The sequence below is a fragment of the Chaetodon auriga genome, chromosome 3, assembly GCF_051107435.1.
Source record: "Chaetodon auriga isolate fChaAug3 chromosome 3, fChaAug3.hap1, whole genome shotgun sequence".
NCBI lineage: Eukaryota > Metazoa > Chordata > Actinopteri > Chaetodontiformes > Chaetodontidae > Chaetodon > Chaetodon auriga.
The window spans coordinates 12,847,671-12,864,248 of NC_135076.1; the positions used below are offsets into that span (position 1 = coordinate 12,847,671).

Here is a 16,578-nt window from a genome sequence, read left to right on the forward strand (position 1 = left end):
TGTGGTCTGAATTTAAACATTCAGAAAATTGAATATCCACCACTAGCAGATGCAGTATTTTCAACTCCACTGTGGTCATGTGTGTATTTATGTGCTGTGTATTTAGAGGCTCGGTGTGTGTGAGCAGGTATCCTTTATTCATGTGTGGTTACACGAGTTTCCCTTAAAAATCACTCATGTATACTTAATATGTTTTTCCCCCAAATCCCTTCAGCAATACTAAACTAAGCCGAGCCAGAGCCGAGCCGAGAGACACCTCTGGCTCCGAAGAAAATTTCCTCTCACCCCTTGAATTTTTCTTAGCGCTCTCTGACCCGTGATAGTAGTGTGATTTACCCCCGAGAGTTACAGCACAGCGGCCTTCAATCAGCCTTTTGTTTCTCTGGACACTCTGCCCCGTCTATAATTTTCCCAGGCAGAGCAGATAGCGAGCAGCAGTTCAAAGCATCCTCCCGGCTGGCTCCTGCCTCAGCGGTAGCATTGGGAAACAGGCCCTTATCTCCTCCTCCTCCTCTCCAGCACAGGGGATGGGGTGAGCTTATCTCCTCCACTCCTCTTTGGACTGAAGTGAGAGAGGCCAGCAGTCCGCCCGAGCTCTGCTCTGGCCATGACCCATATCCGCTCGCAAACAATACCCAGCGTGCGTGGCCACACACATGCACACATTCATTTTTCTATACATAAGTAGAGTATGCACGGTGGGACTGGAGATGTTTGGATTTGTTCCAGCACTTCTGCTGCTTGTTTTTGTTATTGTTTTACACCAACTGTTATTATATTTAAAGCTTTTTGTCCCTTTATGCTCGTATATATCAATATATTGTCTTCATTGTCAGTATGTTGCACATTATTTATAGGCGCGTAAGAAGGACTGCTGTCTTATAAGTATTCTCCCTAATTAAAAAAACATAAATAGTATTTAGACACGTACAGGGAGTACTAAACTTTGGCTCCTTTTTTGTTTGCCATATATGAAAACTAGATTAAAATCCACAAATGCAGCGTTACTGATACTACATTAGAAGCAGGGATTAACCATTTAATTGCTTTGCTTGTTTGTTTTCCCTATTCTCCAACTGAAGTCATGAGTTTCTTGGGGGGTATGACATGCAACAAATGTGGCCGGCTGGAATCGAACCGGTAACGGCTGCAACCGTCTGTCCATACGCCGTGTGCCGATTACCAAGGTGCTCCAAGAGGTCAAGCTTGAGCCAAACTCAAACCATATTTTTGGAATCAGTTGATCACAACACACATTACACACATGGAGAAGCACACACACATAATGCCGAGGTGTTACCTGAGTTTGAGGTGTCGCCATCTCAGCAGGAAATTGCTTTTCTACAGGTGATGTTGTTTTCAGTCCTTGCAAAGCAGCTCTTTGGCCTCGTGATCAGCCACAAGCAATTCCAGGTTTATAGGGGGAACAGCTCAGAGTCGTTCATGCAAATTGAGGAAAACATTATTAATACTTAGGGAGCTGAATGGCCGAGTTGGACAGAGAGACTATTGTGTGCTGTCACATGACATTGAGGGCCATCAATACCTTTCAGTACCCCTATTTAAATGTGTTATTGGAACAAATCACTTAATAGAAATGATTTTGGATAAGCACACTCTCTAAATCACCAAAATCTAAACGGGTCTTAAATTTTGTTTCCAATCCACACAGATCTAAGCTGTTGAGTGCATTTGAGTAGTATTACCGTGTGCCACTAAGCCAACCTAAAAATGAATGTACCCAGGCACGCCTCCTCAGAATGTCACAGTCTCACCTTCTAACACACTTCTGTTCCTGGACGTTGTCCTCTCTGCTCGGTCCACCAGCCCATCCGGTGTTCACAAGAACAAGTGGGAGAAGCCCTCCAAAAGAATGCGGGGGAAAGCCTGTCGACATAAACCTGCTTCCTATCAACCATCCTCAGCCCCTACACACTTGCATACTCACAAGCGAACCCACGTGCTGTTTGTGTGTGTGTATTGTGCTAGCAGACTGATTCAATGATGTCTCTTGCTCTTATTGACAGAACTGAGGCATACGCAGTTTATTGAGTCTGTAGGGGGGACTTGTACTGTGATGATTCACTGCCAGGAGCCTTTGTAGACAATGTGCTTCCCATCAATCAATAATCATCTGTCGTTCTCAGTCTGTATAAATACAATAGCTGAGCCATTTGCTGAAAGGTGTGTCCCTACCATTTTTGTAAATGTAAAGTCTGATCATGTTGTTGCTCTGTCCCTTCCGTTCACTGCACAAAAGTTGCACTTTGATGGCAAACTGAGTTGCATTCTAAAGGAATGATGGGTAAAACCAGCTGCGACCTCCGTGGCCAACAGCGTAAGTAAGTGTGAAGTGCTTTAAGATGTAGGAGCAGTTGTGCTGTGCGCTGCTGCCTCCAGAAACTCTCTCTCTGCACAGAATTAACACCAGATTCTAACTTCTTTCTTAAAATCTAAAATCTTACGATCTAGGCCGTAATTTTTAATTTACAGAGACCCAACAATTCCCGCATGAGCAAGCGCTTGGCGACAGCGATTTTAAGAGAGTAAATAACTGGTTCATAGATATCAAGGATTAAAAAGAAGCATGTTTTGCTCTGCCTGTGTTTGAGTGACATGCATCGCAGCCTGTCAAGCATCGGTAGTAGTTGCCACTTCCTCTCCATCCTTTTGGCCAAATTTGGATTTCCGTGCTAAAGGAACTAGCAAAGGTGGTGGTGAGCTGTAAAATCCAACCTCTAAAACTCCCCCTCAGAAACCTATGAGTGACGTGATTTCCACCATATCCCATAGTATCTACAGTTTATGGGCTAAAATTCCACAAATGAGACCCAGGTTGCAAAAAAAAAAGGGGGGGGGGCTTTAGGCTTTCCATGTATGTATCTCTGTAAACGAACCCCTGTGGAGTCCTAATCCTAACTTCTGGCTCCACAGTTCCAGAGTCGAAATGAATGTAGACCACTATGACCGACTCGTGAGTTAGTCAGTGTGCTGCTGGTAGCCAGATGGAATAACTCTCTACTGTCTGAAACTAAAACATCAACGGAAACAAGATGACATGTAGAGATGGAGCAGGACTCACATCCAGTTGTGGGGCTTTGTGCCTGAATTGGCTCGACTTTACTTGCAAATGTAGTTTGGGTTGAGTTTGTTTAGGAAAAGAAAACGCAACTCTTTGAATGTGAATGGAGTAAATTTGTTTTTCATATGCATTTATTTAGTCTTGGAGTGTAACTGGTCCTCACGTTGCCCTAACCTGAGATTATTTTCTGTTTCTGTGAGACAGCTTGCTCTCTTCTTTTTTTTTGTGGTCTCCCTCTCAAAACAAAGAAAATGAGCCCGTGCACGTGTGTTTGTGTATACGTGCACATTTGCTTGTCACGTGCGCAAGAGCAAGTGTTTAAGTGTCGGTTTGCATGCGCGTGAGAGTGTGGTGATCACAGTCTGCCATTGTTGAGTAATGTCTAATTAAGGCCCACAATGAGGCAGGTAATCTGGCCGGGGTGTGTGGAGGGAGACGGGGGAGGAGGGGATAAGTGGAAGCTTTGGCTAGGTGATGATTTGGGTTGATTATGTGCACTAATTGGGCCAGCCAAGTAGCGGAGCAGCGGTTGGAACCTGCAGTCTCACCTCTCATTAAAATGATCTAATGATGAGTTTCCAGCTCTTCTGACCAGAGGAGCGGGTGGTCGTGTCGGTCGCTAGTTAGCAGGCTGTCCCTGAGGACACGCACCCTAAAACAACCTACACTGTTGTCACACTTTGGATACACTTGCAGTGGTGGGAGTGGGCTTGCTACAGTTAAAATGATCTGTTGTTCTTCTTACAAATGCAAAAGAGTGCTTTAAAGGTAGGAGGTGTTGATTGTTAATTAATGCAGCCATCGTTCAAAACACATTTTAGCTTTAAATCCAAATGCTTTGGTTTTAACTAATTATTTTGAATGGCACCATTACTGATTGTTAGCTGCTTTGCCCTCCTACCTTTTAAAGAAGAGTTCTGGTTTAAGCTTGAACAAAAAGGTTTAGAAAAAAAAGACAGACTAGTAGAATGTTTTTCAGGACTTGAGCAGACCTTGGCTCCACATCTTGACAATGAAAGAAAAGTACTGTATTGCAGCTGCTTGCTTTATTTATTTATTTATTTATTTTTTTACACCAGAAACTTGCCAAAATTTGCCCAAGGATTTCACTGCAGCGTATTGTTTCCACGCAGAGATTTGCTGATATTATAAGTGATTGCACAGGAAACTAACAGCAACTTGGGGGTCAATGTGGTTGGATTTAGCTAATGGAAAACAGTGCACCATGTGTGTGACTGAGTGATCTACATTCACATGACATGTTCTTCACACTCAACCTTTAGACAGATACAAAAGCTGCAATACAACATCATTACAGCGGTCAGTCACAGGCCTGTAAAGTGCTCGGAGGAGACACCGAAGCTCTTATAACGGGCCAAAGTGATAAGAAATGTGTTTGAAACTGTTGTTGACATCATTTAGTTTTTTCCCTTTTCCTTCACCTCTCATCCCTGATTTTATTTGGTCATGGCCTGTAAAAACCCACAAGATTATTTCTCATGCTTTAATGTCTAAAGAATGCTGCTGTTTCTTATTGTCTTAATCACAAGTGTTGAGGTACGTACGTGTGTGTGTGTGTGTGTGTGTGTGTGTGTGTGTGTGTGTGTGTGTGTGTCAATGTATGTGTGTGATCGCTTGTACTTGCGTAACATATTTACGTGACTTGAAATGTGGAGCTGTCTTGGCTGTTCGGTCCATGTTTATGAGATGGAGTTTTATGCGCTCCATGGTACAAAGGGAGGAAATGAAACTTCCTCATGTCTCAGACAGTGTGCGGCATGTAGTCTGCTGCCCTAATCCCTCACCTGCTCCACATTACCAAATCCCTATTACCTGCAACCCACCTAATCTTGGGATGTAGTTTCTGTCAGGTAGGATTAATAACACCCCACTGTGGCCTGAGTGTTTGAATCTGTGTGTAAGTGTATGTGTATCTGTTTAAGTGTGTCCACCCCCCCCCCCCCCCCCACCCCACCAACCCCTTTCTTTAATAAGCACGTTGTAATTTATGGTTGTAGTTCATCGACGGACGGCTGGCCAAATTGAACGCAGGCCGCGGCTTCTCTGACGTGTTTGAAGAAGAGATCACAGAAGGGGGCTTCTGTGGAAGTGAGTAGTGCTAGACCTGTCTATCAATTAGCCACATTATATATATTTTTTTGCTGTATTTCATGCAGCAGGCAGTAGTTATCGTGCTTTAGTAAGACATAAAAGCAGCAGACAAAATGAGGAGAAACCTTTAAAGTTCTGATAATTAAAAGAAAAGGCACTTATTTGGGCTTTCCACTGCCCAGAAAGTCTTCTGAAACACTGATAAACTGATTAAAAAGATGGTAACTTATATAGGATACTGCAGCAATCTTGTGTCTGTTTCATAACATGTTATGTTAAAGCATTTCTGGTTCTACTTATTGTTTAAGTCAAGTTTAAAGACTGTTGTAAAATTTGTCATGAACACACCTGTGGCCACATGAAGTGCTTTAAGTACTGCTGGACTGATGAACCGTATTTTCTTCGCAAGAAATTAATTTAATTATTCTTGATAAACAATGACAACATGACAGTTTGCTTTGAATTCTGTCTTAGTGACTCTTAGGTATTTTTAAAAAAAGCGCGCTTCTTCATTTTTTATGTTTGACGTGCATCTCAAGTGTCATTTTTTGTAAAAATCTTATTGGAAGTGATAACAAAGGGTACTTGTTGATCAGACTGAATGTGGCAAAAGAAGATTGACGAAAGAATTAATGAAGCTTTGGCAGGATTGAGCATTATTACACGTGAATCTCTGCACGAGAGATCATAAGTTTGAAGTCTCACGGGACAAATTACATCATTTTCATCGTAACACTTCAGGTCTGATTTGTATTTACAGGACAAGAAAAAAAGGCCCTCCAGATGTTGGAGCTAAATCTTCATATTATTGGGCTTATCAATTCTAATCCTGAGCCGAACCCAAACTGTCATCTGCAAAACCCTGGATACCACAGAAAAATACCCACTATAAAACAACCAGCCATGCAACCGCAAGTCCATTCTATTCACAGACTAATGCTGATTCTAGATTCAGCACCAAGTTATGATTATATGACAAAAGGGACGAAAGAAAAAGGAAATAAAGTTGAATTTATTTCTATTTTACCCTTTTTAATCAGCCACAGTACCTGCTGCTATCACTGACACTATGTTTGACCTGTTTAATATAGAAAAGGTTTTGTCTGCAATTTAAAACATGTCACAGTGTAAAATACATAGTTACCTTTGCTTAACTATGTTAATACAATGCTCTCTAGTGCAAAATGATTAATTCATGTTTCCTGTGTTTTATACATCCCTCCAGGTAATTCAAGGTCTTACCAGCAATGGATGCACACTGTAAAGGTATTCACAGAGTGGCCTGCATATCATACCTACATGCTTTTATCTATGTTTTTTTTTTTTTTTTTTTTAACGTTTCGCTCATATTATTCTCGAGTTGTGTTTAATTGAAAGTGTGATTGACACGACTCAGTGTTTGAAGTCCTGCCGCTGCCTTTGGAATGAAGGGGCTGCCTGAACGTACAGATCCAGCGTGAGCACAGTTTGGTGTGTGAAGCGGCGCGTGCAGCAGGACAGTGGAGACAGACAGGGAGGGAGACAGAAGTGATTTGACGTGACAAGACGTCCTCCGACATGACATGTTGATCTGGCAGCAAACACAGGCGTTACTCCGCTGAACCGACCCAAGAACATAGATCCCTCCCTCCTTCTTCATCTCCTGTCTCTTTCCTCCTCTCCTTCTCTCCCACTATCTATCTCTCTTTATCTTCCTCTCTCCCCCTTCTCATCTCTGTCACAGCCCCCCCCCCCCCCCCCCTCGGTCTCCTTGCTCCCCCTCTTTCTTCGCTGAGTATCTCTTCCTCACCCTCCCTCTCTCCCCATGCCGTCAGCTAAGGCTGAATTAGTTCTCTAGAGTGCTCTTCAAAGGTTTGTTAAAGTTCACATTTCCTGACTGACAGGGATCTATAAGAGGGGCCTTCACCTCGGCCCCTCTCCTCCTCTCCCTCTGCCGACTTCTGAAACGCCGTCTGCCATTTACTTGGTTTAGCCATTTAGCCAACGCTTTGTGCTTACTCGAAAGACCAAACAGAGAAACAGAGTGAGACGCCAAACAAGAGATGCAGCAACCTCGGAGAGAGAAAAGAAGACACGCACAGAGAGCTATTGGGTGCCATAATGTCAGTCTGCAGAACTCAAAGCAGAAATCAATCACACGCAGTCCCTTCCATCACTTTTAGGCTGCTTCTAAATAAAAACCTCCTGAATGCTGTGAATCATGCAGTTTATCGTGGCTCAGCAGTATGATACTTTCTCTAGTGTCACCGCTGATATACTGACGTTGTATTACAATACGATTTACAGCTGCAGAGGGAGTTTCGCTGATGTTTTGATATTGAAAATAAGTCGACTACTGTGATAGGGGTGATATGGTAAAAATAATTATTAGTTTATTAATAAGGATACTGTACTTCACAGTACGACAAATGTCTTTGTTTTATATGAGCTTGTGCTCAATCATAAGATCATTTTATGATTGCAGTAAAAGCAGATAAACATTATATTATTGCATAGACATGCGCGTGTACGTATATGAATATTTAATATGAAAAATAAATGTGTGCAGAGTATATGTGTGGAAGCAGCTGACTAATCGTTTTCTGTGTCTGTTACAGAGAGGAGGAGCGCTCTTCAACACAGCTGTGACAAAGGTACGCTCTTCTGCAAAGCTGTAGCGAAGCTTAACGCTTTCTTCAATATTGAAATGCCGCGTCCTGAAGGTCCCGCTGAAGTAGACCTCTTGCAGGTTATTTTGTGAAAACGAATCAGTCTGCGGAAGGCACGACAAATTAGTTTAAAAACTTGTGTGTTTTGGAATTGGCGGTGGAAGGAACGGGAGCGTTGACGAGTCCATGTTTGATGAGCAGCCCCACGTCGTTATGTTCTGTACAATAGGTGGTCAGGGTGCCCTTTCATGTTATTGCCTCCTGTTAGTGTGCGAGGCTTCTCTTATCCAGCCTTTTGTCTCCGTGTTTTTGCCACAGGGATCAAAGCATTTCTTGATGTTACATGAAACCAGAGCAGAATGTTAATGCAACATGTTTTGATTAGTAATCTGTGTGTGTGTGTGTGTGTGTGTGTGTGTGTGTGTGTGTGTGTGTGTGTGTGTGTGTGTTGTTTTTCCTCCCTAGGCCAAGAGTCATGCCAAGAGGGGCATCCGGGACATTAAGGGCAGACTTAAAGCGAGGGTGAGCAGCACGGACCTTCACACCTCTGACACACGTGCACACTCGTAGCAGCATGCGTACACACACATGCACGCATAATTCTGTTCTGAGGCACAGAGATAGACACACACACCCCTCATAGAAACAGACAGGAAGGCTGCTTTACATGGAGAGTGTGATTCTGACGCAGAGGCCTTTAATGACTGTTGAAGCTTGCTTAGCGCTTTGTTCAGGGCTGTACATTTTTAACCAACGCCCCTCTGGCTATGGCCTGTCATGTCATCCGAGCCCCGGACCCTCTTTCTCTTTTATTGTCTGCATATTTCATCAGTGAGTCTGTGATTTCCTCAAAGCTAATGTAACGAGGTGTATGTTTCCATAAGCCTGATGGATTTGATAAGGCAATAGCAGTTTGATCTGTCAGTGGGAAACTGAGGAGAGAGGGCACTGATGATGAACAAGAGGAGTACGCAATGTTCTGCCATGTGTATGTGCACGCACACACGCACACACAGAGCAGGGGCAACAGAGGTGTTGAAATCTGTTTAATTTTGAAGTTAAACAGATTTCATGTGCGCTCATCACTCTTAATCAGCATTGTATTTATGTTTCTTGCAGCCACAGACCTCAATGCACAAGCGTGTCAGACGTGGTTACCTTGTGCATAGTTGTTGTAACCTGCTGGAGCATAATGCTGCTGATATTCTGTATATCTCTTATTGCCAAACAATCCCATAAAAAGACCAAAACCAGTAGTACCTCAGTTCTTCTCTCAGTGCTTTCCAACTTCAGTGCCATGTCCATGAGACCCAAACCTGTTCCTTTCTACTGAAAATGTACCTATTTGGAACATTCCACAGGTAAACAGGTTCATTGGTAACAGGTGATAGTATCATGATTGGGTATAAAAGGGGCATCCTGGAAAGGCTCAGTCACTCACAAGTGAGGATAGAGCGAAGTTCACCACTTTGTCATCAGCAGTTTTCAGCAAATGTTGCTCAAACACAAGAAGGTTTGGTCTGGTTTTGGAGTGTTTCCAGTAACAGGATGGTGAGTGTGGGATTGACTCTGCTAAACTGCAGTGCCTTTGTAGGCCATAATGAAGGAATATGTCACCAAACGCAGCAGTGTGGCTCACTGAATAAACTGCATCAGGCTTTAGATTCATTATTCTTGTCGGTAGGATCAATACGTCAATTCATGGGGGTTTTTTTGGCAGTAAGAAAAAAAACAGTATCACCAGACTGATGGTTTAACTTTTAAAAATGTCACTGAGGAAAGTAAACTGGACAAAGAGCGTCTTTGCTTTAGTTCAGTAAATCTCCTCTTTCATTTAAAATGGATGAACTGAGATGAAGGAGAGATATGTTGGATGGTTTGTGAATGCAAACACGCATCATTCTCCAACTGACGCGCATTTTAGTCAGTCTAGTTAACTTCTACTACACGTGATCATCAGATTTACATTCATGGCTTCTCTCTCAGGAAGAAGAAGAAGAGGGGATGACAGTCTGTGCAGGGTCTCCCACCAGCACCAAGAGCCTGTCTCCAAGGAGACTGCAGAAGATGAGACGGGTATGACACCGACACACACGCACACACAGATGCACATCAGCGAATGAGTTAACTACACGCTCACTGACTGATCATACCAGAGCTCAGTTTTCACTTGACCGACATGGATTCAACCGTCCACCTCAGCACTCTGTCCGTCCACTTTTTGTCCTCATTTCATTCTTCCTTCCTCTCTCCATCCCCTCATCTTTCTCTCTCCTTCTATTCCCACCCTTGCCTCTCTCTCTTTCTCCCCTCACTCTCTCTCTCTCTCTTGTAACAGCTCTTGGAAGCACCGTAGTTTGTCAAGATGCCAAACGTAATGATAAGCATTTTTTTTTTTCTTTCAACGCGCTCATGTTGTACATTCGGTATTTTTCTCCGAACAGCACGGACAGTAGAAGCAACTCATCTGCTGGTCAGCATTTCCTCTGAAGAATTTGCTTGTGCACCATAAGTGGATGGCACTTTTTTTTTTTTTTTTTTTCTTTCTTTGTTGTGTGCAGAGCTGGCATACAATGTGCAAGCACATGCACACTCACAAAACACACATTCATCAATAAATTTATCGAGAGAGTCAGAAAATTCTAAGACACACTCGTATAGTGTCAATGAAAATGTGCACGTATATTTTTTGGTGCAGGAAGTTTAGTTTCATGTAATTAAAATATCACACTTGTGTACAGTATTAAACACATGCACACAGCCTCGGGGTTAGTTATATCTCCCACCTCATATCTATACCTCTGTACTCTCAGCTGGAGCTTTTCCACCTCTTAATGCTAAACGGAAAGAGGCAAGTGGACTCCAAATTGTGTCTAAAGAAACACACACACACACCAAATAAAACATGCCTGCAATGCACACACTTGCATTTTGGTAACAGTCATGCAAGAGCGTGATTAGGAGAGGCTGTGCTGTCTCTAATTAGCGTTGCGTTTCCTGTGTGTGTGATGAGGCTGGAAAGTCTTAGCGCAGAGGAAGGTGTGACGGCCGGGGAGAGGAGAGGAACGGCAATTAGGGCTTTTCTAAAGGCCTCCTCGGACGCCCTCCCCCCCAGCTAGTGCGCACACAAAGACGAGGCCAACCCGACACACACACACACACACACACACAGATTAACAGTTAACATGCAATTGATGTGCATACACACCCACAAACGCGCACACACACCGTAGTCAGGATACACACATGCTCACACCCCTGTCCCTGCCATTGAGGCGTGTTCATTGCCACAGTAACGGGTCCCTGGAGACCACTGGAGGAGGGACACACAGGACACAGGGTAGCATGTCCCACAGCAAAGGGTTTGTGTGTTTGTGTTTATATATTATCCATAATGCTCTTCCCGTTCTTCTCTTTGCACGCTGACCTTCTTGACACAGCCCAGGTATATTTCTGTATGACCCGGAGTCCCGCACATTAAAGACGCCTGAAACTTAGACTGAAAATTGAGAAGCCAAGAAAGCCTCGATAATTTATGGCCTCTCAGTGTGCAGTAACCCCTGAAAGATTGAAACTCAACAAAATTTAGAGGGAGATCGTGCTGGAAATTTTTCCAGTGTTTTGTTGTTTTTCGCCACAGTCATATTAGCTTATGTCTTCATATGCACATATTAAAGGACATTACTCAGAAACTCAAAATGGAAGCTGTAAAAAGAAATTCTTACACGGAAAGTTTTTTCATGTTCAGTTCAGTAAGAATGTTTTTCTGTTTGTGAGATACCACGGGGAAATCATTTGGCAAGTACATAATGAAATAAAGAGTCTTTTTAGGTTTCTCGCGGAGTTTTTCCTCTTAGGTGGCCACTCTATGCTAGCCCTTTATTTACTTCCACCTGACTCTTTAAAGCACACCATGTTTACATTTCAGGTCCAGTTCGAAAGAATATTTGGAAGAAAACATACCTTTTGTCCCTGCTCATCTTATCTCTCCACCTCTCACCCTTCTACGTATTCTCTTTTATGTATTTATTTATTTATTTATTTATTTTTAATTTACATTGCTTCCTATGAAGTCTTAATATTGTGCGCTGCCCACAACAGTCTTGACCAGGTGTTCTTTGCATCAGGAATTACTCTCAGGGGGACTAACCTGGTTAAATAAAGGTTAAGTAGAATGAAAAAGTACGAATAAAAAAAACATACCTGTATACCTCCCCCCATTGTTCGTGGACACACACAGACACCTATAGCAGTACCTTGGCCTCCTCTCGTCCCTCTCGTCTCGTCCTTGTCCACACAATCCACAGCTTTCAACACATCTCAGTGTAAAGCGATAGAGTTCAACACAGCACCACAAAAAAAACCTTCAGAAATGACACTGCATTAGTTTTAGCTGCTGTCGTGTATCTGATAAACTGGCAGCTGGGTGTATTTTGAAGCTAGTGCAATAGTCCTGCTTATTGAGGAACATTCATCAGTAGAAAATGAAAGGAAACTGTTACCTCGCCTCATTTACAATAAACGTAAGATATTTATGTAGATTTTCCTGAAAGACTTGGTGCCACATACACCAAATCTTTTGCATTGTGTCCTTAGCTACAATATATATACTGCAAAGCCTGCTCCCTGCATCCTCTCCACATGTCCATACCTCTGACCAAGTGGCCGACCGAGGCTCATTCACCTGCCTCATGAATTCAGAAACGCGCTGCCATCCGACGCTCCAAAAATGCGATCTGATTAAAGACATTCCATCCGTCCTGTTTGAAAGAAAAAGCCTGATGCATTTTTATCATTCATCGTTTTCTTTTTGCAAACCCCTCTATGTCTGTCCTTGAAAACGGAATGAATGATCCTGGAGTAGCTCCTTTTAATTAATCATAGCAAAATAATCAGAGTTATGAAATTCATATTCTATTTGATCAGCCAACCCGTGCAGCAAAGTGAAAGTTCTGCTGTCATTTGCGTACATGTTTCAGCTGTATCTGGCGATGTGGGTGATTTGTTGTGTTTGGTGAGCCTGTTGATTAAGAATGTAGGAGTAATCCTTTCGTTTGACAAAAACAAGACTGCGTTGGACTGCTGACTTCTTGTCTGATTCAACAAACAACAGCCATTGTTCTGGCTCCTGGATGGTTTTGTGTGTGAATGCCACGTCTGTTTTTGAGATTCTGTTTAAGATTTTGTGTGTGTGTGTGTGTGTGTGTGTGTGTGTGTGTGTGTGCGTGAGTGCGCATGTTTTATGTGATGTTTTGCTGTAAGCATCTGCTAATAGAAAGTATGTCTGTACCTCAGCCGTTTTGTCCATGTGTATGTCGTTGAGTGTGTGCACTGTATCTACACAAACACGCATGCATTTAGCAGTTTGCCTCAGGTTGGAGATAACAGAATGACAGCAGTTAAGAGAGCAGAGGAGAGTAGAGGTTGGGACAGCGTTATGGACAATGACAGCCAGCAGGCTTGTGGCCGGGCTCAGCCCCAGGCTCTGGACTCTTCACCTGGTGAGGCAGGAGAGATGCCAGCCCGGAAAACACCACACAGCTCAGGGTGGAGGGGAAACAGGGAGCTAACAAAGATGTAGAGCAGGAACAAAGTCACATGGATTCTGCAGTGTGTGTGTGTGTGTGTGTGTGTGTGTGTGTGTGTGCATGTGCGTGTGTGTGCATGTGCGTGCGTGCATGTATCTTTGCATGGGTGGATGTGTTTGTATGCTCCATCAGTGGGGGACAGCTCATGTGTTCATGGCCAGTGGACACATATGTACACTGTACACATGACTTGTGAAGTGTGTGTGTGATAACAGGGGAGAGCGAACATTTGAGTGGTTGTGATTTCAGGATGAAGGACGTTCATGTGTGTCCGAGCTCAAACATGCTTCTACTAATACTGTATATTTAATACAGTAACACTTCATGTGAAGTATTGCTCATAAACCATTACGTAGACATTATGTGTGCATTGTGTTGAGTACATGATTGAAAATGCTATAATATGAACATATGCTAAGGCAAGACTTTCTGGGTAAACTGAATAGCTAATAACTTATTTTAAAGCATATTCATGTAGTGTAGATTATAGAGCATACTGTGCGTCGTGTTATAATTCATAATAATTAAAGTTTTGATGTAATTTTGAATGGAAAATAGCTCAAATATGCTCACTGTACTCATCGTAAGATTAATATTACGGGTAAATATTGTTGGATAAATAGTTAAGATGCATTACAGTGAACTTTAAGTGCAGTGGTTCTGTCTATAGCTGTGTGCGTGTGTGCGTGCGTGCATGTGTTTACATGGTTATTTGAGTGCGTTTGTAGTCTCCACTTAGTTTCTCCCCACTTCAGAGACCCAGCTGGCTTCCTCGCTGAAACCAAAGTGCCATCTCCTGGCACCCTCAAAGTACTGCACTGCGCCCATCCACAGAAAGACACCTGGTGATTTTACTGGATGAGTTTAGCTTAGTGTAACAGAATGAGCATAATGCACATTTTCCTTCTTTTATATGGCTCCTGTTTTAAACGAAAGGGAAGCGGGCTTTCAGCAACAGCCAGTTGGACAGACGAGTAGTGGATCTTGCCTCAAACGCTGTCCCCCACCCCCCCCACCCCCCCTTTCGAGTGAGCAGCTCTTAAACAGGCAGACACAGACTTGGCCGTACTTCTGCAGCGGCTCTGCCTCTCCCCAAGGTTTGTTTGCATTTTACCGGCATTTCTTTACATACACTGCCAAGCTGTGAGATCAGTGCCCACTCAGAAATACCATATGAAATGTATAATGTAAGACTGGCTATTAAAGTCCGCTAGCGTTTGGCCCTGTCACAGAGAGGCATAGTTGTTCCGCATAACCGGTCATGCAGGGAAGGAAGGGAAGAGGAGGGGAAAGTTTGTTTCTCCAAATGCAGCAACTAAAATGGATGGTGATGACTATTTTCCCCTCATAACCGCAGAAATGAAATGTAATTTGTTCTATCAAATCTGAAGATGTTTTTTTTTTTTAAGACTCCTTTCATACCTTTGCTTATTACATTAGGAATCCCAGGGTGCCCAGGGTCAGCGGAAAGGATAAGTTAGTCATCTTTACAATTCTACCCTCATTTGCTCACAATGCACTACTGTAAAGGCTTGTTAATGACGATGCTGAGGACGGCAGTGGATGTGCTGCTTTTAGTGTCTGAAGCCGAAATCTGAGGAAACCGGGATTCTTTTACTTCTTTCGCCAGGTACTCTGGAACTCGGATCAAAGCAAATAATTATAAAGTAACATAAAAATAATTAAGAAGTGTTTCCCTCCCGAGTAAGTTAAGTCAGCTAAGTGAGTACCCTGAACAAGAGAGGCTCAGATGTCAAATCTTATCCTTGATTTAAGGAGCACAAGAGGATTTTCTCCCTCTTCCAAAAGACTGGATTAACCGACAGTAGTTTCACTGAAATGGCCTGACCGTTTTTTATTATTTTCATGACTCATGTTCCTCTGCTCTATCTCCTCCTGACTGTGTCGCTCGCCGCGTTCTGTAGAGTCTCACTTGTGGCGATGTGGTGGAGAGGAAGGCGAGCGAGAGCCAGACAGACAAACTGTGACATCTGCCTGTGACAGCGGAGTGATGGAGGGAGAAAATGGGAGACAGGAAGGCACTTTTTCATTTTCACCTTTCAGCTTCCCATTAGCCGACAGCGAGAAGCTAATGAAGGAGCAGGATGATAATCTGTTGTTCTGCTATTTTGTGCTTTGCACTGTCCTGTCAGGCCCGGGGAGGTGCGGGATGGCGGCAGAGAGCTGTCACGGCTTCAGCACGCACTGAGAATATCTCGTTGTGAATGTCTAAATTTGAGGAGTGTATTTTTGTTGTTGTTTTTTTACATTGACACACAGACCATCTAATTTTACATCTTGGATTTAAGTGCTGTTGTTGGTTTTGGCAGTTTTTGAGAATATTATGTTTGAGTAACTAAGGAAAGCACACTTTGTATCTCACATTACCTGTAAAATGAATGCAATGTGTTGGCCGCCATAAAAGACTGTGATAAACCCACTCCTGCGCCAAATTTGGCGCTTCTATCGTAAAATGCTCGGTTGTTGTAAATAGTTTCATCTTAACTGCTGCACTAAAGGGTCACAGTGAAGAGAGGGAATGACAAATTGATAAAGCCGTGAAGTGAGGTACCATCCATTTACTGCTCCCTATGGAACTTCCTTTCGTAGACGGCACCAAAGCTGTAACAGAGATCAGAGGGCCAGGCTTCATGACCTGTGTCTGGTTGTGTTTGGGTTCACCTTGCTTTAATAAACACCTAGACGCAGAGAGAGGCCCCGCTCCCCTAAACGCAGCCCTCTTGCACAAATGTACGGTCTAAATAACTGCACGCCGTGAGCATACAGCGCATGTTTGTGTGTTTCTGTCTGAACCCCACCTTCCCCAAGTGTCTCACAGGTGCATCTCCGCTCTGCCGGCCCGCTGTGGCTGGCTGGCATGTCGGCCTGGCCCCAGATTTACTGCCCTGACACAGGAATCCATTAAAGGCTGTTTAGGGATCCCAGGCCTGAGCCCCTCTGAAATCTCTTTCATTATAGCTCCAAGCTACCATGGAAGGGGAGAGGCTTGGCCAATCAGCAGTGCCACCACATGTGTTCGTGTTTAGCCCGATGGCTGAGAGGCTTAAGTGGCTACTGCACACATCTCCTCCGCTGACTTTTATGGAGAAAATGGCACTTTAACTCTTTGTGTTTTTTTGTAATAGGG

The 16,578-nt window shown here is 43.4% G+C and overlaps 1 protein-coding gene across 2 annotated transcripts in view; it reads left to right on the plus strand.

Moving 5' to 3' along the window:
• Positions 1-16,578, plus strand: part of dennd1b (DENN/MADD domain containing 1B) — a 103,878-nt gene that overhangs the window by 79,481 nt on the left and 7,819 nt on the right. For both annotated transcript variants that reach the window (XM_076724625.1, XM_076724637.1), the window contains 5 exons: positions 5,101-5,191; positions 6,420-6,460; positions 7,792-7,827; positions 8,308-8,364; positions 9,829-9,918. In XM_076724625.1, coding sequence (XP_076580740.1) covers positions 5,101-5,191; positions 6,420-6,460; positions 7,792-7,827; positions 8,308-8,364; positions 9,829-9,918 — 315 coding nt within the window. The remainder of the gene's footprint in view (positions 1-5,100; positions 5,192-6,419; positions 6,461-7,791; positions 7,828-8,307; positions 8,365-9,828; positions 9,919-16,578) is intronic.